The sequence below is a fragment of the Galeopterus variegatus genome, unplaced genomic scaffold, assembly GCF_000696425.1.
Source record: "Galeopterus variegatus unplaced genomic scaffold, G_variegatus-3.0.2 Scaffold4261, whole genome shotgun sequence".
Lineage (NCBI taxonomy): Eukaryota > Metazoa > Chordata > Mammalia > Dermoptera > Cynocephalidae > Galeopterus > Galeopterus variegatus.
The window spans coordinates 108615-130596 of NW_007730372.1; the positions used below are offsets into that span (position 1 = coordinate 108615).

General features: G+C 34.2%; 1 protein-coding gene across 1 annotated transcript in view; it reads right to left on the reverse strand.

The window, feature by feature from the left end:
- Nucleotides 1-21982, reverse strand: part of NUF2 (NUF2, NDC80 kinetochore complex component) — a 35434-nt gene that overhangs the window by 5003 nt on the left and 8449 nt on the right. The window contains exons 6-13 of the mRNA XM_008587169.1: nt 15827-15924; nt 14539-14612; nt 12745-12841; nt 11752-11814; nt 10101-10118; nt 7962-8102; nt 6777-6952; nt 5615-5750 (exon numbers count right to left, since the gene is read on the reverse strand). Of these exons, the coding sequence (XP_008585391.1) occupies nt 5615-5750; nt 6777-6952; nt 7962-8102; nt 10101-10118; nt 11752-11814; nt 12745-12841; nt 14539-14612; nt 15827-15924 (803 nt within the window). The remainder of the gene's footprint in view (nt 1-5614; nt 5751-6776; nt 6953-7961; nt 8103-10100; nt 10119-11751; nt 11815-12744; nt 12842-14538; nt 14613-15826; nt 15925-21982) is intronic.

Consider the following 21982-nt stretch of genomic DNA (forward strand, 5'->3'; position numbering starts at 1 on the left):
ACTGTCCTCCTAGAACTCATGTGGAAATTGGATCTCCAATGTGGCAGTGTTGGAAACTGACTGAGTCATGGGATGGATCCTGCATGAATGGATTAATGCTCTCCTTGGGGGGGGTGGGAATAGTGAGTTCTTGTCCTATTAGTTCCTGTGAGAGCTGGGATTTTTTTTTTTTTCCTTTTTGTCTTTTTTACTGACCGGTAACGGCATCGCAACCCTCGGTGTCGCGCCCGCACGGGGGACCGGCAACGGGATCACAACCCTCGGTGTTGCACCCGCACCGCGCTCAGCCAGCGAGCGGGAACGGGTCTCCACATGGGATCCGAACCCTCGGCGGGAGCGCCGCCACACTCTCAAGCGGCGCACTCTCCAGTGCGCCACCCGGCTGGCGCAGAGCTGGTTTTTTAAAAGACTCTGTTACCTCCCCCATCTCTCTCTCTTGCTTCCTCTCACCATGTGATCTGATTGTACCCACCAGGTGCCTGTTGCTTTCTGCCATGAGTAGAAGCAGCCTGAGGCTCGTGGCAGATGCAGCTGTCCCAGAATTGTAAGCAAATAAACCTCTGTTCTTTATAAATTACCCAGTCTCAGGTATTCTGTATAGCAACACAAAACAGACTAATACATATGATATCCATAGAGATTTATAGTCAGCATAGCCATTAACCCACAAGTATGTTTTAATTTATCAAACAAATATATTGCTGGGTATTTTCTACAAGTAGCACTGCAAATAGTAAAATATTACAATGGAAGACATAATTATACTTTCTACCTTAAAGAAACATATAACCAGACAAGATTGAATATTTAGCACATGAAATACACCCAGTGCAAATGAGGAACTAAATTTTTTGTTTTATTTCACTGTAATTAATTTAAACTTCGGTGTAGTCACATACTGCTAGTAGTCACTCCATTGGACAGTACAGATTCAGATTACTAAAACAGATTGAAAATGCTATAGTTATTTGAAAGAGAGAAATCAAAGATACTTGAAAGAAGCCAGAGAAAGTTATACAGAAGATATAATTTCTACTGAACCTTAAATAATAGAAATGATTAGCTTAGATACAAAACTTTGAAAGTCCTAGAAGTGGGGATCACACCTTCTTTACAACTTACTCCCTAGGTCAAGTGTAGTGTCTGACAACTAGTAGATGCATAGGCCATTTGTTGCAATATTAATGAATGAATAAACTGCAGGAAAACAGGGAGCTCCTATTTTAAACAAGGCAGTATAGTATTGAGAATGATATTTTAGCAGGATAAATTTGGCAATACTTAGTATTTAAGGCAGATTTGATAGAGAAGAATGTAAACTCAAGAAAAAAATTTAGCAATCCATAAGTATCACGAAATTCTGTGATAAATGTATAAATAAAAAGGGGTAGTTATGAACAGTACCACTGAGTAAATCATAAAATTAACTTGATGAGTGGATGTCAGGATTACTTAAAGCAATTCCAAAATTTCTATTCTTTGTGACAGAAAATGATGCCATTGAGAAATATGAAGAAATTGAGTGAAAGAGAAAGGGAGGGAGAAGGAGAGAGAAANGAAACTGACTGAGTCATGGGATGGATCCTGCATGAATGGATTAATGCTCTCCTTGGGGGGGTGGGAATAGTGAGTTCTTGTCCTATTAGTTCCTGTAAGAGCTGGGTTTTTTTTTTTTTTCCCGCACTGCGCTCAGCCAGTGAGCGGGAACGGGTCTCCACATGGGATCCGAACCCTCGGCAGGAGCGCCGCCACACTCTCAAGCGGCGCACTCTCCAGTGCGCCACCGGGCTGGCGCAGAGCTGGTTTTTTAAAAGACTCTGTTACCTCCCCCATCTCTCTCTCTTGCTTCCTCTCACCATGTGATCTGCACCTTCTTTACAACTTACTCCCTAGGTCAAGTGTAGTGTCTGACAACTAGTAGATGCATAGGCCATTTGTTGCAATATTAATGAATGAATAAACTGCAGGAAAACAGGGAGCTCCTATTTTAAACAAGGCAGTATAGTATTGAGAATGATATTTTAGCAGGATAAATTTGGCAATACTTAGTATTTAAGGCAGATTTGATAGAGAAGAATGTAAACTCAAGAAAAAAATTTAGCAATCCATAAGTATCACGAAATTCTGTGATAAATGTATAAATAAAAAGGGGTAGTTATGAACAGTACCACTGAGTAAATCATAAAATTAACTTGATGACTGGATGTCAGGATTACTTAAAGCAAGTCCAAAATTTCTATTCTTTGTGACAGAAAATGATGCCATTGAGAAATATGAAGAAATTGAGTGAAAGAGAAAGGGAGGGAGAAGGAGAGAGAAAGGAAGAAGAGTACAGACATGGGAAGATGTTGAATGTGATTTTATATACGTTACTTTTGTTGGGAGTGGCCAGAAAAGGAAACAGATTTTTTAAAGCTATCCAAATAAAGGTAATAATTGAAACTAAAAAAGATGGTAAAGAACATTTATCCCATCTCTTAAGGGAATATCTATGGGAAAGAATATTTAATGAAAAAAGGAATATGGTGATCCCTAGAATCCAACAGAATTGTACAAAAAACAATTTGGCAATCCTCTTCTCCTTTTCATGGAGGATGATTATGAAGTAATAAGCTTAAGGGAATATCTATGGGAAAGAATATTTAATGAAAAAAGGAATATGGTGATCCCTAGAATCGTACAAAAAACAATTTGGCAATCCTCTTCTCCTTTTCATGGAGGATGATTATGAAGTAATAAGCTAAAAAGAGTTATTTAACAAAAAGTATCTGATTTCACCAAATTATTTAGAGATCTTCCCATGCTGTTGTGGAACAAATGGACATCACAATGAAGACTGGGAAAAAGTAGGTTAAACCAGCTTAGCAAGTGGAACAACTGTATCTGAAGTTTTGGTCAATAATTCTATGCTACTCTGAAGAAAAAAAATACAATGCACCAACGGTTCCAGTTCTCAATACTTTTATCTTGGAGAAAAAAAGGCATACTGATCAAATGTGCAGATGACACTAAGCAACGAGAAATAGTTAATGTGAATGATATATTTAAACTGACCTGGATATTTTAGAAATCTAGTTTGAAATAAAATGAAACCTAAAAGAAATAACAGTAAAGTCCTGAATTAAAAGTAATAGTTGCATTAAAGTATGGTAAAAAGAAATCTTAACTTGGCAGAACTGTATGTGATAGGGGGTCCTTTAAATTGATAACAAACTCAATATGAGTCAAGGTCAAGAGGCCGCTGCTAAAAATCCAACCCATTATTATGCCTCATTAACAGAAGCATTGTGCTTTGGGGCTGGTCACGCCATTATTCTGGAAAACTGTGTTTAGTACTGGATTCAACATTTTAAAAGGAATAATGACAAGTAGGAAACAGAGTAGAGATGACAGTAAATGGGACAGTGATGAATCTTAAAATTAAGCTATATAAAGAATGGCTGAAAAACTGGGGCCAATTAACCTTAATAAGAGACAGCTCAAAGAACCGATGATCATTATCCTCAAATGTGTGAAGAGTTATTAAGTAGAAGAGGGTATAGATTTGTTCCAGAGAGAAGAGCTGGGTTCACTAAAGTACAGAAATGATTAAACTCAAAACAACAAACAACATTTTAACAACGAAAGCTGTCCTAGTAGAACAGGTTGGTGGTTCAGTGTTATACCACTGAAAATTGAGCAGAACATATCAATGGTTCTCAAAAGCCAAGATAAAAAAATATAGGTTTATGGGTCCTATTGTTGGAGATTCTAATTCAATGTACTTGGGTGGAGGTTTGTTTTTCATTTTAAAATTCCTCACTGAATGCTAATACACAGCCAGTTTTAAGAAACGCCATGCTAAATGACCTTTCAATTTTACAAATATTTATGGAAAGCATACTCCATTCACAGGTACTTCAAAAAGTTTGTGGAAAAATGGATATGAATCTTTCCATGAACTTTCTGAAGATCCTTCATATAAAGCACCATTCTAGACATGGTTTGACATGACGTTCTATTGTCAAAAAACAAAATGTTATTGGTAAGACATACACACAAACCTAACAGTAATATAAGGTAGGCATGGTCATCTTTTATGACTGATAATGGTATCTCAAATTTGAGTAACTAGTTACTAATTCATTAAAATTGGTTTATTAACTGTACCTACACCATGTGATAACACATAAATATTTGTTGATTTGATTTGGGTAAGTGGTAGGATTAAGTATCTCCTACAGTCTTTCTAATGCTCTTTCTAAAGGTAAAGAGGGCCAAAGACTGAATCTTAGTGAATATCCAGTTAAGGGGCAGAAAAAAACAGAGAAGAAAGAAAAAAGCATGACAGTTATACTTGGCAAAGCTTGAAGGGGATTCACAACCATTCCATTTTCTTTTACTTTTTCTTTCTTCCTTTCCTTCCTCCCTTGAGATAATGCTCATTACGTATACAGACACTTACATGTGCAAGTGCTAACAATGCAATCTTTTAGGCAATAAAAGTTCCTGAGAACAGGTAAGGGAATTGTCTACTGTGGCTCTCTTAATATTAGGTATCTTTGCAAACTGGGTGTGGATAGTGGAAGGCAGTGACAGTCAGAGTTTAAATATTTATCAGGTATCAGGGCTACAGAAACTTCAGTCTAAGGTGTCAGTGTAGGCAGGATGATGAATGAGAAAAAAAAAGAGACCAATAGATTTTGCATAATAAATGGTTATTTTTAGTGACTTCTGGTAGAGGAGTATGGACAACTGATCTTGAAGATATAAGCCAAACTTCAAAAGTTAAGGAGAGGATAGAGATGTAATAAATCTATCAGGAATGGACTAGTTGTTAGAGACATCAGTAGTTAAGATAAGGATAGAAACAGTAAAACATTTTATGTTTGGCATTGTATTGGAAGTTTGAAAGATAAAAATACTGAAGATAGAAGACAAGATGCCTGTTCTCATTAAACTTGTAGAGACATCAGTAGTTAAGATAAGGATAGAAACAGTAAAACATTTTATGTTTGGCATTGTACTGGAAGTTTGAAAGATAAATATACTGAAGATAGAAGACAAGATGCCTTTTCTCATTAAACTTAAGACTGTCTATAAAGCTATAAAACAAATATACTCAAAACAAGAGAAGAATAAATAGAGAAGTAATTATTAAGTAATTATTATAAAGATATTTAAAGTCTCATAACATTCAGGAACCAAGCTAAGCTGTTTTGTTTCAGATAATAACTCAACTTTAACATTTATGCTAAGAAATACTTTTGAGATCCTTTTATCAGGGAAAAAAATACAGAAACTTTTTAGAGGGCATTACTTAAAATCATTATCCAAGTTCATTTATCTAAAAAATTCAGAACCTTTATGGTGTGACTACTCTTAACGCAAAGAATGATATTCTGCTATGTGCTATCAGGAGAAAAAAGGCAAGAAAGAAAAAAGGTTTGGAGCAGACATGTGCAAACTATACACGGGCAATACAAAAGGTGCTATAAATGAAAATAAGTACAAGACTTGTGGGGTCAATTTCTGCTCCAGAGAACTGGCAAAATCGTCACAATGAAGGTGATATAATTTACATTTTAAACTCATAAGATTATCTCAAATTCATTTCTTATGAACCCATATTCACCTGTGACTTCAGTTTCTCCCTTTCAGTGGCATCTCTCAGTTGTTGAATTCCAAACTTAATTTTTTGGATTTCTTGATTAATTGTGGTTACTCGCTCACAGACAACACCTCTTTTTTCTTGAACTTTATTGCAATCCCTAGAAGAAAATAGAGACAGCTAATATATAACCCTCTTAAGTATGTGAAAAGGCAAATACTTAATTCTTATTTTGACTCCGAAGTGATCATGTTTCAGTATTTGTTTGACAAACCTAAAACTCTTCTTAAGACAAAAGCAAACAGATGAAAACCCCAAAGTGTGGTGCTACAGTCATGTCACAGCATACAGTGAGCTCTTTCACCCAAAAACTACTGGAGATTTTCAGTTACATTTCCCCAGTTGTACATACTTATGTACTGTTGGTGGGAATATGAATCAGTACAACTTTTCTGCAAGACAGTTTGGCAACAAATACAAAATCCTTAGGTTCTTCCCTTTTTCTTCATCTACATGAAGTGCAAAAGAAATACTCAGACGATCCCTAATACAACTTTTGGGGACTGAAGGAATCGACATCATAGACATGTAGGGCATGTATTCTAAAAACACATTCTTTGAACTGGTGAGGAAAAGACCCAACAATTGAAATATCCCAACATAATGGCTTAAAAAAAAATGTTTAGCAAAGTATTAAATTGAACTGGTGAGGAAAAGACCCAACAATTGAAATATCCCAACATAATGGCTTAAAAAAAAAAAAATGTTTAGCAAAGTATTAATTCTTACCTGAATAAAAAATAAGACTTTCCCTCAAAACACAGATGCTATAACTCTACAGAACAGCTGGACTATGGTAAACCAGCTGATTCATTCTAATGCAACTCAAGGCCACTGTCTCTAAAGTACACTGAAATAATAAATAGTGGCACCAGAACCTTTTGAAGAATTATACAAAGGAATTGGAATTGTGGTGTCTAGGGGGAAAAAAAAACAAACTGGTAGCTAAAACATCTCTAAAATCTAGACAAAGCTTTATAAGTTTTATAATTAACTCATCTGTTTTAGCCACTTAAAGGCGGAATACCTTTTTGAAAATACAGTAGTTTTGAAATCCTAGGGAAAAAAATGTATTAGCTTTTCCTAATTACTTTCTAATACACTAAAATTGAAAATAACTTCATACTCAATTACTGTGCGTTTGTATTGCTTAACATCCTCATGCTTCTTATTTATTTTGAATTGTGCTGTGGCGAGTTTTTCTTTCTTCACAATCATCAGTCTTTTGAAGGAATTTTCTTCAGTCTTCAATTTCTTTAGTTCTGACTCATCACTCTCAATTTGGTCCTCCAAGTTCAGGCTCTGTATTTTATGAGAAGTATTGAAGTCAACACAGCAAATTAGGATTTATAAACAAAATGAAAGAGTATTTTCTAGGATGAGCTATAATGAAGTAAAACTGCTTAAACCCTGAAAGCCCAGCAGAAAAATGCAGGCTGAACAAAGGAGATTAACAGGAGGGCACTAGGGGCTGAGAAAGAACATGGCAATTTGAAAGGTGTTTTTTATGTTATTTTATCAGTGATGACTGGAATAGAGGGACACATTAAGATCGGCTAAGAGGCTAGAGTTGAGGGGGTTAGATCCTGAACTAAGGGAGTAGAAATAAAGAGAAAAGGAAAAACCTTAGAACCAATTAAAAGCAGTAGATTTCAATCTTTTTGGGTCATTCTTGATGGCAATTAAGGGACTATGTAGTTGGGGAAAGAATACCTCAGGCAGTCTCTACTACTACTTCTAACCAAAAAAAGAGTCTATCTACTGCTGCTCTAAAAAACCAATCATTTATCAAATGTAATGTAAGTGATCCTGGGACAATGTGGATTAAGATGATAAAATTAAGAAGTGAAAAAGGATTTTCAAGCTTCTAACCTGAGAAACTTCAATGACAACATTAGCCGTCATTCTTCAGGGCAGAGACTGTGTCATAAACTTTAAATCTCTTTATAGGTCCTAAGTACAGTGCTGGGCACTAAGTTGAAACTTTATGCTTACTGACAACAAGATCATTTCATTTCCAACTGCTAGAACAAACTTAAAATTCCATTATTATTTTCCAAAATATACACGGCAACATATTGTGTTAGTTAATTTATTAATTAATTTAACCTGAAGTTTAAAATGGGCCTTGCTACTGCTATGCTTAAAAAGAAAAGTATCTTACTCCCTAGCATACATTGCCACACCTATTATACTGTAGAATGATCCTGCTTTTCTTTAGGAAAATAGTAACAAAAAGTGAAAGTAAAATCCAGGGAGCTGTAGTAAGCTATTACATAATAAAGACATGAAAATTCCACATAACACAAACCTCCTTTAAGATACTGGTTATTTTTTCCCTATTATCTGCAAGGTCCTGTATTTTCTTTTGATATAACTGCACCTCCAGCTGACATGAAGGCAGGCAGTCAACCGAGTCCCCATAGAGTTCGTACTTCTCCATCACTTCTTGCTTTAAAAGAGAAAAATTTAGAGACCACAGTTTGATTTTCTCCTTTTTGAAACTGCAATAATGTCAATTTGTTTGCTCTTAAATGATTCCTGCACTTAATATTGAAAGCTTAAGAACAGAGAACAATTAAGTTTCTAGGTCAGTAACAAAGCACTATTACTGACATGTGTCTAAGAGCATGTAATTATGCTTCTTAATTGCCAAATATCCTCGAACAAAGGAAAACTGCCATCATTTTACTAAATCATTCGCTGAAGTACCTTAGAAAGGTTATTCATGATGATATTAAAAGAGTTCATTCTCCTAATACTCAAACTACTTCTGATTACTCCTGGGCAATCATATTACCCACTTATAATCCTCTTATTTATTTGTATAATAACTATTACTACAGCTAATTCTTTTAAAGATTAATTCCTCTTCTAAAATTACAAAATGAACATATATTTATCACAACCACTGTAACAACAAAAAGACTTCTTCCCTTTTCCCCACTATCTTACCCCTAATCCTTCATTATTAACCAGTTGGAGTTCATCTCCAGTGAAATGCCTAATAATATTGCTCATTTTTCTGTTGTCTTTTTTGTATTAATTTCTAAATACTCTTTGCATATCATGGATATAGTCCCTTTACCTGTTATATGCACTGTAAATATGTTCTAACAGGCCCACTTTTCTCTATAGCTTTTGGCTTTCCAATCTTAATTTTAAAAATCCAACCCAGTCTACAATTATATAAATGTTCTCCTAAAATTTCTAAAATTGTTAAATTTTTAAATAAAAAATTTTAATCCACATAGAATTTATTTTAATGGTGCAAGATATAAGCCCAACTCCCTTTTCTTCTAGATGAATAGTAATTGGGCCAGAACCGTTTTTTTTTTTAAAGATGACCGGTAAGGAGATCTTAACCCTTGACTTGGTGTTGTCAGCACCACGCTCACCCAGTGAGCAACCGGCCATCCCTATATGGGATCCCAACCCATGGCCTTGGTGTTACCAGCACCACACTCTCCCGAGTGAGCCACGGGCCGGGCCCAAAACCGTTTTTTAAATAAACCATCCTTTTCTCATAAGTACTCAGGTTAATTTCTGGGCTCTCATTTCTGTTCTGGTGATCTTTGTCTATTCTTATGTGATAATCTAAACAATAAGGAATGATTTAGATAACAAATTCAGAGATAAACCAGAAATGTTTCTTTAGTTAATAATTTAAAACCTTGCCTCATAAAGAATGCTAAATTATCTACTCACTTTTAATTTTCTCCAGCCCCACCTCAATCCATCTTCCACGTCAACCCATAACATTGAACATACCTTATTCCTACTACCTCACAGAATTCACATATGCAATTCCCTCTGCCTTGAATGATCTTCCATGTACAATATACTGGGATAACATGTTCATCCTTCAGATGTCAGCATAAATTTCCACTTCTTTCCCTCTTCGGCCTGATTTCCACCATGCTAAATTGGTCTCCTCTCATTACATTAGATCAAAGGATCCTATACTTGTCCTCTCTCTTTTTGGTGCTATTTTTTTAATAGACCTTAATTTTTCAAGCAGTTTTACATTCACAGCAAAATTGATCCGAATGTACAGAGATTTCTCATAATACCCCCTGCACCCTCATATGCACACCGTATACTTTTTCATAGCACATTATAGTTTCTAATTATACAATTGTAAAAGTGTTAAATACCTTTCTCCCTAGTAATAAAAAAAAAACAACTAAATCTCATCAAGGACAGCGCATGTCTGTTATCATCACCCAGAGCAAAGCCTCAAATTTATTGCGTAATTGAACAAATGTCTTGAAATTATGTTTATTTTCCCCACACCCACTGTAGAAAAGAGCTACAAATTAGAGATAAAGCCAAAAGTTTAAGAGAAAGAATAGTACAGATAATCCAGAAATCAGAAAATTAACACATGATTGAACAAGAACTTGCTGAAAAGAAAAGGTAGAAAAGCATTAAAATAAAGGAAATTCACCCTGGACTTTTTAAGCTTCTGTACCACACACACACACACACACACACACTCTTATATATGTCATTCGAGTATCTTATATCAAGAATGTATGGCTTGCGTAATTTGTCTAATTTTTTTAACTTAAAAAAAAAAAAGGTTTTTACTTTGTGATCAGTTAACTCAGAGGCCAAAACTGAACGTCTGAAATAATGCATTTCTGCTATTTCTGTATGTTCTGCTATTTTATTCTTAAAGCTCAGCAAACCATCACACTATCTTTCTTTTAATGCTCTACAAAATAAGAAATCATTTTCCTTACAACAGCATTGACTTTCATCACTTTTCATCACTTTAGAAAAAGCCTAAACTGGATATTACACTTACAAAGTTATTTTGTTTTAACCTAGATTTAAATGAGACAGAAAAAAATAATAAAATTGAGCCACAGTGAGTATTCTCAGATGAAAGCATTTGCCAATAAAAAGAACGATAGGAAAATAAGGGATATATAATATCAAAGTAAATTTCAGATGGATCTAAAGTATTAGTGTAAAATAATAAGGAAACCATAAAAATACAATGAGAAAATAGAGTATTAAAAAATAATAATGATAAATGGGACAGGCATTTCTATGTATAGAATTAAAGTACAAAACCATAAAGGCCATACTATAAATTTTACTACATAAAAACATAAACCTTCTAATAGGAAAAAATTATGAAATTGAAAGACAAATAAATAAAGAGCTAATATCCCTAATTCATGGAGTTTCTTAAAAAATAAAATAAGCAAGGTACACAAAGTAGTTTACAGAATAAAAAACAACAAATCACTGAGTAAGATGGTCAAAATCACTAGAAATAAAAAAAAAATGAGGGTTTTTTTTTCCTATTAGAGTGACAAAGATAAAAAAATAAAACTAGAAACATCCACTTTTGGCAAGGGTATAGGAAAGGAAACACTCTCATATTCTATCAGTTGGAATATGAATTAGTATCTTTCTAGAAAGTCAGTTTGGCAATGTAGGTATATTTTAAATGTGTATTTCCTTTAACCCAGAAATCCCAAATTTAGAAATTTATTCTAAGATAAAAAGCAGCCAAGTGCACAAATGTATATATGCACATGTATATATACAAATATATATATGCACAAGTGTGCAGCACACACATACATATATTTGTTTACTAATAAAAAAATTAGAAGCAATATGAAAGTTTATCAGTAGCAGACTAAAAATCTCTACATTATGGTACATACATATAATGCACAACCATATGCAGCCACTAATACAATGTGGATCTATTTGAAACTCGTTTTAACTATTTGTACTATATTGTTAACTGGGGGAATAAAAAGCAGGTTTGAGACAAAATGAGTGTAATGTTTATGTAAAATTATACATATAAATGTATGTTTGTATAGGGAATGTAAACTATAATATGTATCAGATCGTGTGGTAAGCTTTCAGGTGATTTTTACTTCATGCATTTCTCTGTTTCAATATTTTTAAATATAATAGATGACAATTTTTTAAGTTGAAAAAAGTTAAGTTAGTTTCATTTTGAGGGATAAAATAAAAGGGAGAAACACCTAACTATAACACAAACAGCTAACATGCTACTCTACACAATACATTCAACCTATAACTACCAGATGAAAGATGCTTACCAAACGCTTGGTTTTTTCTAAAATATCTGATTTCTTTTGAGAATGTCCCTCTTGCAGCACTATCTGAGGGGAAAAGCAAACAAATGTTTTAAAATGATTCAAAACAGATTTAAAGTTAGCCATCATTGCTTTCTTATAAAATAAAGGCAAGAAAGAAGAGGACCTAAATGGGTTAGACCAGATATTCTCAAAGTTGCTCTGTTCACAATGCCCCTAGGCCAAAAGAAATATCTAAGAGTTCCTTTAAAAGTAGTTAAGTTCAAATAACTGCACAAGCATTTATGTCCTAAAAATGTCATAGCCCTTTTAAAAAATACATATAAGTTGAAAGAAAAAACATTATTTTATTCTTAAATAACCACAACTACTTCCTAACTAGACGTGTGTGTGTACCCATTCTTGGGCACTGCATAAATTCAAAAATCTTGAAATCAGACTGAACATAGACATTCTCATTTCCTGTTCCACAATGATTTTCACATGGTACTTGCTTTTTATCACATCAAATGCCAAAATCTCAGCTTCACAAAGATACAAAAGGAAAGTAATGTGACCTAACACTAAAACTATGAACCACCTTGAGCTAATAGTTCAAAAATTATATGACAGATGCTGAGTACTGCAGTGTTTCCCTTGAAAATTTAAAACATCCTGAGGCACCCTTGAGAGCTTGCTGCAGTATTCAGGGTGCCACAGTGTATGGTTCGGGAACAGGAAGATTAGACATAGGAGAATCCTAAAAAATTCTATTCAACAAGACAGCACGTAACTTGGCCACACCAACAAATCATCACTGTTCTACATGATGGAGAGGAGAATATATCCCGTATATCCATTATAAGGGGCATAAATAGGCACAGCAATATATTCTGTTTCTTCAGTAATTAAAAGCCATGTGCTCTTACCCCCACTAAATGCCCTGCCACATCTGATAAAAAAAAAAAAAAAAACAGAACTTTTTAAAAAAATTTTGAGATGTCTCACAACAGATACCGATTTTTGACGAAACTCCTGATTCAGCAATTGCTGTAGCTCCCGAATATCATCTGAAAGTTGCTTGAATTCTTCTTGTTCTTCAACTGGAACAGAACTAAACACAGCAAAATAGATTAAAATAACATTTATGGAGTTCTTAACATAGAACGGCCAAAATGAAATCTTTGCCCTCCAATAACTTAGATGAAGAAACCATTTGTTTTCATGTTTCTGAATTACACCCTTTCATGTGACAGCCATTTAAAATAGATGGCCTGGCCTCTACTACAGAGAAAAAAAAAAAATTGGATCAGCTTCTTCAATTTTCTACCATCAAATAGATGCATTCATCTGAATACACATTTACCCTTTCTAACCTCACTCCTACAAGATGAACGTGGTATTCCTTTTCCTGTCTAATGCTATTTTCTCTACCTCTGCTCTGGCTCTCATTTCCTTACACCTCTTCCGTATCATCCATCCTTCTGCTCTACTCATCCTTCTTAACAGCCATCATACATGTCTCTCTCATTTGAATGTTCCCAACTTTAGCTTTTGCCAATCTTATATATTAGCCATCTGTATTAGTCTGTTTTGGGTTGCTTATAACACAACACACAGAACTGGGTAATTATAAAGAAAAACGAAATTTACTGCTTACAGTTTCTAAGCTGGGAAGTCCAAAGTCCATCTGGTGGTGGTGACAGGAACCAAGGGGTCTCACATTGCAAGATGGTGGAAGCAGAGAGCAGAGAGAACGAGAAAGACAGACTCTCCTGTTCTTTTAAAGCCCTCAGAACAACACCCTTGACCACCATTATTAATCCATTCACTACTGCACAGTCCTACAATCCAATCACCTCTTCAATACTCCACCTTTCAATTACCATAACAGGATTTCCCATGGCTAAGATTCTAATACATAAACTTGGCAGACACAATTCAAGCTTCAGTGAGTTTTGGGAGGACATAATTCAGTCCACTACACCATCTTTTTCATTTTGCTGTAAATTCCCTTTTTTTAGCCTTTGCTGATTTTTCTATTAACTGTTTTCCTATCAGTCTGTAAGAGTTCTTTGTATATTAAATATTACATGGGTTTTGTTATCAGAATTACTAATGCTCTGTGGCATATGTTGCAAATATTCTCTCTCAGCTTATCACTTTTCTTTTGAATTGGTTTGTGGTGTCTTTTATTATGCTAAACTTTCATATGTGTCTCCTATCCCCGATCTTTCCAGCTTACTGCTGCCTGTAAAGGCAGTTTTTGCCAGCAGCAGGTTAGAAAATCCCTCACTGAAATAGATAACCTCAAAGAAATCAACAAATTAGAAGGAATTTAAAAAAAAAAATCCCACTCAAAATCAATATACATAGGGAAGGCCAAGAAATCATACCTCTTGACTGATTCTTTCACCTATATGATTTACGAGTCAAAACCAAAAACAAATAATGCTGTTGTAGTAGTAAAAAATTTAACAATTAACTGATCTGAATGAAGAAAGAGTCCAGACAGTTAGCTCATCTACATCAGAAAAATACTCTAGATATAATTTAGTTGAGTGTATTAATAGCTTTAAACAAGTCAGGCTAACATACGAACAAGAAAGAGGCCAGAGAATATATTATATAATTAAGAGAAGGAAGAAAAACTAGTTTTTCTTTTTTTAGAGAAGAAAAACTTAAATATTCTGCTATTTATTAAGGAAGATAAAAGAGACTTAAGATCTATTTTAGGAACGTAAAATATTACTTACAATTCAAATTGCATTTTGAAATTGCATTTATTTTATTTGTATATCTCTCACTTACTCAAGTCTTTCCAATTTCATTAATGCCTCCTGGTGTGCAGTGTTTAACTGTTGCATTTTGTCCGCAGAGGATTTCTATTAAAGCAATTTTAATAATCTCATATTAGCTTTTTCAACATAATCAGTGATTTTTTTGAAAAAAAATCTACCAGTACAGACTACAAAGTGTTTACTCACTCTGCAATTTTCACCATCAGAAATAAGAAATTAAAGAGTTAGGCACTCATGACAAATGAATTAAGAATTTCTTTACTTAATCAACACAAATGTTCTTACAATAGTTAGGCACTGTGCTAGGTTGCTGGGAATTCCCAAGAAGACTAACTTATAGTTACTGAACTTAAATAGCTCAGTCTCCTTGAAGAGTCAGATACATGAGTCTACAAAACAGCTTATTACAGTACTGAATATAACAGGAACAAAGAAAAGTGACAGCTAACTAAACCTGGTTATTGGCTGGGGAGGACAGTCATAGAGGGCTTCACAGAGGTGACAGATGTCTTTTTATTGTCATAAAAAATGTGTCTTAAGAGATTTAACCAAGCAAAATTGGGTGTGTTTGTGTACGTGCTGGCAGATGCATGTAAGCTTTGGAGAGTATGAGATGTTTAGGAGGTATAAGCTTAGCATGATTTGTGGAAAGAAACATTTATCTATTAGCTAAGTGTAGCTGGAGCTTAAAGTCTAATTGTCCGGTCTTATTCTGCTGCTCTTCTAAGAGTATGGTACCCCAAAACTGAAGACAAATGGAAACAAGTCACACAGATGACCCATAATCTTCCCAAATTCTCTAAATTGTTCAAAGAAGAAAAATGAGTTTCTATCTGTTAAAGTGACTACCTGGGACTCAATCCTATAAAGCATGATAAACAACAACACAAACAGTCCAATTAAGCCATTATTTAAATGAAAATAATAAACCTCAAGTTAAGACAAATATAAACTTCAAATATCTCAGTTATTTAAAGAACACTATCCATGCAAACTTCAAAAAAATATATATCAATATTCTCTTCCTTAACACTTCCTAATATAGGAAAAGAAGCCCCAGCTATAAGATTAAAACAAACAACCCAGCCTCTCCCTAATATCACCAAATACCAAAGAAAATCTCATTCTGAGATACATTTTCCAGTAACTACAATCTGCAACTTTATATAAATACAAAAATTAATTAGACTCTAAAGACCATACAGTAATTTGATATCTGTAACAAACTCAAAACACTGATAATTCATAAATAACATTATGGATCTGGTATGTGACCTCAAAGTATATTTAAATCTTACATATTGCCAAAGAAATTCCATATATGTTTCACGGCATGCTTCTCTGAAGTGAATAAAGTTGATAATGCCACTTAAAAACCGACTTGTCCGCTTTGCTTCTAAAATAGAAAGCAAAACTCTTTAAATAAATCTTTGAAACAACATAATTATAAAAATGAAAATTCATCCTCTCCACCATTTACTCTTCTCATAGTGCATAAAATAAAACTATGTATGCTGTAACAAAGGTGCAGAAAATACGGTCTAACTTAAAGGTCAGAATTATCTTTGAATTAATAACTAAAAAAAAAAAAAATAAAGCAAAATACTTTTGACCACAAGGGAATAAAAGGGACCAGATTTACCCTCCTGTCTTAAACAACTAGAACAACAGACAAAACATATAAAGCAACACATTTTAGACACAGGAAAACAGGCAATGCAGGACAGCAGTGCCCAAGAAAAACAAATAAGGTAAACCATATAAATATACCAGTTTCAGACTTGCAGAGTTTTCAGGCTGTACCACAGACAGCAAGAACACAAACAAAACTCAGGAGTCTTGCTGAGTCAAGAAGATAGAGTTTGGAGATGCCAAAGCAACTAGAATTTATGGGATTAAGTACTTTAGAGAAGGCAGCTGCAGAAAGAAAAGAGTGCTAGAGGTCTGTAGAGGAGTCTCTTCAAGTTCTCAGCTGACTGCTAATTGGTACGTGCATATGAAGAAATTACTAAGGCCAGGAAAATAACCAGATATATTTAAAGGAATAAAATAAATAAATAAATAAAAATAAATCCAACACCCAGCAATGTCTGGCATCTAATAAAAATGACCAGACATGTAAAGGAAGAGGACAATATGATCCACAACAAGAAAGAAAATCAGTCAATAGAAATATGCCCAGAAATAACACAGATAATAAATTTAATAAACAAGGATATGAAAACACTTTATAAATATATTCCATTTGTTCACAAAGGCAGAAAAAAGCATTATAAAGAGAAAAGAAAAGGTTTCTTAAAGACCTAAATCAAACTTTTAGAGGTGAAAAATAAAATATATGAAATAAAACTACAATGGATAGGATTAACAGCAGATTAGACTGAAACATGAAAGGATAAATGAAACTGAAGCCACAGCAATAGAAGTTAGCTAAAATAAAGGTTAGAGAAGAAAAAAAAAAAAGAAGAAAACATTTATGAGCTGAGGGACAATATCAGACAATATAACAAATATGCAATTGGTATCCTACAAAAAGGAGGGGAAGAAAAAAACTTTACAGAATAGCTGAATACGTCCCAAGTTTTATAAAAACTGTAAACATATCCAAGGAAGTAAGCAAATGTAAGCAGGAAAAAAACAAACCTAGTAAAACAACAAAACAGAAAACTCCCAAAAAGGCACATTAAAATCAAACAACTAAAAACTAGTGGTAAAGAGAAAAATCCTAAAAGCAGCTGAAAAGAAAGAAAAAAAAGGTGGGGAAAAGAACCCTTATGGAGGAACGAAGATAAAAACAGCAACAGACTTATCAGAAACAATGACAGCCAGAAGACAATGAATTAATATCTTTAAAGCACTGAAAAAACTGTCAAGTTGGAATCCTATACTGTAAAACAAAAAAACTTTCAAAAAAAAAAAAGTGAAATAAAAGCTTTTTATCAGTACAAGGAATGTTAAATGAAATCCTTCAGATGTAAGGAAAATTATAGCAGATAGAAATTTGGAGGGCTGCTGGTTAGCTCAGTTGGTTAGAGTGTGTGGCCTTGTAACATCAAAGTCAAGGGTTTGGTTCCCCACACCAGCCAGCTGCCAAAACAACAACAACAAAAAACATTTGATGTACTTAAAAGAATGTGTTAATATAGAAGATATTTTTCCTCATTTAAAAAGTCCCTTTTAAAGGCAATTAACTATTTGAAGCAAATCAATAACAATGTATCAAGGTGTTTATGATATCTGTAAAAGTAAAATTTATGACAACAGCACAAAGGACAGGAGTGGGGAAAATGTAAGACTGTTTTAAGGTATAATATATTTAAACATAGACAATAATGTGTTAAAGACATATACATATACAATAAACCCTGGAGCAAATACCAGAAACAAAGAGGTATAGTTTCTAAGCCAATAATGGAAATAAGATACAATAATATATCTTCTCTCTGTACATTATTATGAAATGGAGAAACAAGAAATAAAGAACAGGACAAAGAGAAAACAGAAAGGATACAGGTGGATTTAAACCCAACTATATCAATAACATTAAATGTAAATGGGCTAAACATTCCTATTAAAAGACAGAGGTAGTGAGGTTGAATAAAAAAAGCAAGACCCAACTATATGCTGTCTATGAGAAACCCATTTCAAATACAAAGATACTGACAGATTAAAAGTAAAAGGATGATATATCATGGTAATACAAATAAAAAAAAAAAAGCTGACATGGCCATATTAACATTAAACAAAGTATCTTTCAGAGCAAAGAATATGTCATCAAGAGGACATAATTCTAAATGTGTATGCCTATAAAACTAGACCTTCAAGGTACAGGAAATAAAAATTAAAAGAACAGGAAAACAGACAAATCCAAAATCACAGCTGAAGACTTCAACACCCCTCAACAGAACAATTAGCAGAAAATCTATAAGGATCAAGAGGCCTGAACAACACTATGAACCTGGCTTTGTTTTCAAATGATATGATTGTTGATATAGAAAATCCTAAGGAAGTCTTCTAGAATAACTGATTTTACCAAAGTCAATATATAAAAATCATTAACAATGACCAATCAGTAATTAAAATTTTTTTTAAAATTTACAAAATCACTAGAACTCGTCTTCTAGAATAACTGATTTTACCAAAGTCAATATATAAAAATCATTAACAATGACCAATCTGTAATTAAAAATTTTTTTTAAATTTACAAAATCACTAGAACTCTGAAATACTTAGGGATAAACTTAACAAAATGCATACAAGACCTGTACTCTGAAATTCATAAAACATTGTTGTGAGAAATTAAAGATAACCTAAATAAATGTAGAAATATAACATGCGCATGGATCAGAAAACCCAATATTATTAAACTGTTAAGTATCCCCACAAATGAAATATACACTCAAAGTAATCCCAGTAGGCTTTTTTGGGGGGTGGGGGAGGAAGTGACAAACTGAAAATTCTAAAATATATATGGAAATACAAGGGACCAGAATAGTCAAAAACAATTTTGAAGAAGATGAACAAAATTGGAGGACTAACACCGGCTGATTTCAAGACTTACTGTAAAGCTAAAGTAATCAAGGTAGTGTGCTTGGCATAAAGACAGACATGTAGATCAACAGAGTAGAAGAGCAAGCCCAGAAGTACTCATATATATATATATATACATATACATATGGTCAATTGAATTTTTTTAATAGACTTTATTTTTTAGAGCAGTTTTAGGTTCACAGCAACCCCGAGCAGGTAATAGGTAGTTCCCATCTTCCCTATAACACACAGCCTCCTCTACTAACACACATATATAGCCTCCTCTACCAACATCCCCCACCTGGGTGGTACATTTGTTACAACTGATGACACATCATCACCCAAAATCCATAATTTACACTGGGGTTTACTCTTGCGCACTCTGTTGGTTTGGACGGATATAAAATGACATATATCCATCATTACAGATACAGAGTAGTTTCACACAACTAAAAATCCTCTGTGACTGCCTATTCATCCTTCCCTCCCCCAAACCCCTGGCAGCCACTGATTTTTTTTTTTATTGTCTCCATGGTTTTGCCTTTTCCAGAATGTCTTATAATTGTATAGCCATTTCAGACTGGCTTCTTTCACTTAGTAATATGCATTCAAGATTCTACCATGTCTTCCCATGGCTTGATAGCTCATTTCCTTTTAGTGCTGATTAATGGTCCATAGTCTGTATGTACCACAGTTTATTCATCCATTCACCTACTGAAGGACATCTTAGTTACCTCTATGTTTTGATAACTGTAAATAAAGCTATATATATCTGTGTGCAGGTTTGTGGGAGAACAGTTTTCAACTCATGGTAAATACCAAGGAGCACACAATTGCTGACTGTATAGAGAGAGTATCTTAGTTTTGTTAGAAACTGCCAAACTGTCTTTTAAAGTGGCTGTAAAATGCTGGCCAGTTAGCTCAGTTGGTAAGAGCACACTGCTGATAACACCAAGGTCAAGGATTTGGATCCCCCTACCATCCAGCCACCAAAAAAAAAAAAAAAAAAACCAACAAAAAATCCAGTCTAAAATGACTATACCATTTTTGCAATCCTACCAGCAAAGAGTGAAAGTTCCTATTGCTCCATATCTTCTTCAGCATTTGGTATTGTGTTTTGGATTTTTCCCATTCTAACAGGTGTATAGTGGTTGGCCAGTTGGCAATTTTTGAAAAATGTGCCAAGGTAATTCAATGGTGAAAGGACAATCTTCTCCCAAAATGGTGCTAGAATAATTTGATAGGCATATGCAAAGAAAAAACTGAACCTTGACCTTTACCTCAAACCGTATATAAGAATTCAAACATTAAACAATAAAAGCTAAAACTATAATACTCCTGAAGCAAAATACAGGAGCGAATCTTAGCATCCTTGAATTAGGCCAAGATTTCTTAGTAGGACACAAAAAAATGGTTTTATGAATCACAAAAGAAAAAAGAAGATCACATAGAATCTCAAAATTGAAATTTATTTTGTTCTTCAAAAGTCACTGTTATGAAATTGAAAAGGCAAGTAACAGACTGGGAGAAAATATTAGCATAAAATATATCCAATAAACATCTTGTTTCCAAAATATGTAAATAAGGCTTATAACTCAGTAAGAAAAATAATTCAATTTAAAAAACGGGCAAATGATTCGAACAAAATCTTCAACAAGGAATATATACAGATAGAAAATAAGCATATGACAATATGCACATTGCTATTAGTCATCAGGGAAATGCAAATTAAAACCATGAGATACTACTACACACCCATTAGAATGGCTAAAATTAAAAACTTACAATACCAAATCCAGAACAGATGGAGGGCAACTAAAACTATCATATATTGCCGGTGGTGATGCAGCCACTTCAGAAAAGTTTGTCAGTTTCATAAAGTTAAGCATGTATTTAACATATGAATCAGTATTTCTACTCCTAGGTATTTACCTAGAGAAAACATACGCATACAAAGACTTGTATGTTAATGTTCACAGCAGCTTTGTTCATAGTGGCCGAATATTAGAAATAATTCAAATATCTAACAACTGGTCAATGAATAAATTGTGGTTATACTTACAACAGAATATTACAAAATAAAAAGAAACAAAATACTACTAAATGTAATTGATGGATTTTGGACATGACCCGTGCCACTGTGCACACAATAAGCACAAAATAGCCGCTGGCCTTGTCTTCCACTCCAGCACCAAACCCCTCCCCCCTTGCCTTTACAAAAGCCTCGTGACTTAAACAGAAACCCTTTTGCTTCTGCAAGGGCGCAATTCTTCACCCTGGTTGCATAGCTTCCACATTAGCATAATGCCCCTCCTTGATTGTATCAGCCAGCCCTTGGAGCCCTATATAAGCTCTCTCACCCCCAAGCCTGGTGCTGTCCTCCATTTTGAGGGCAGCCTGGCAGATTATTTTCCTTTAATAAAGCTTGAACGGTATCCGGCATCTCGGCTCACTTTCTTAAGTAATAACATGGATAAATCTCAAAAGTTCTTTATGCTTAAAGAAGCCAGATATAAAAGATTACAGACTATATGATTTCATTTATATAAAATTCTAGAAAAGTCAAAACTGTACTGATAGAAAGCAGATCAGTGGTTGCCCGGAAATGGGGGAGGCCAAAAAGAGACTGACTGCAAAGGGACATGAAGAAACTTTGGGGGGTCATGGAAATGTTTTATACATGATTGTGGCAGTAGTTAAACTCTATACATTTGTTAAAATTCATCCATTTACATTTAAAATTAGTGAACTTTGTGTGTAAATTATATGTCAAAAAAGTAAGAGATCCAAAAGAGGATGAAAACCATATTTTTAAACAGCACACCACGGGCCGGCCCGGTGGCGCACTGCTACAGTGCGCCGCTTGGGAGCGCGGAGGCGCTCCTGCCGAGGGTTCGGGTCCCACATACACACCGCCTTCCGCC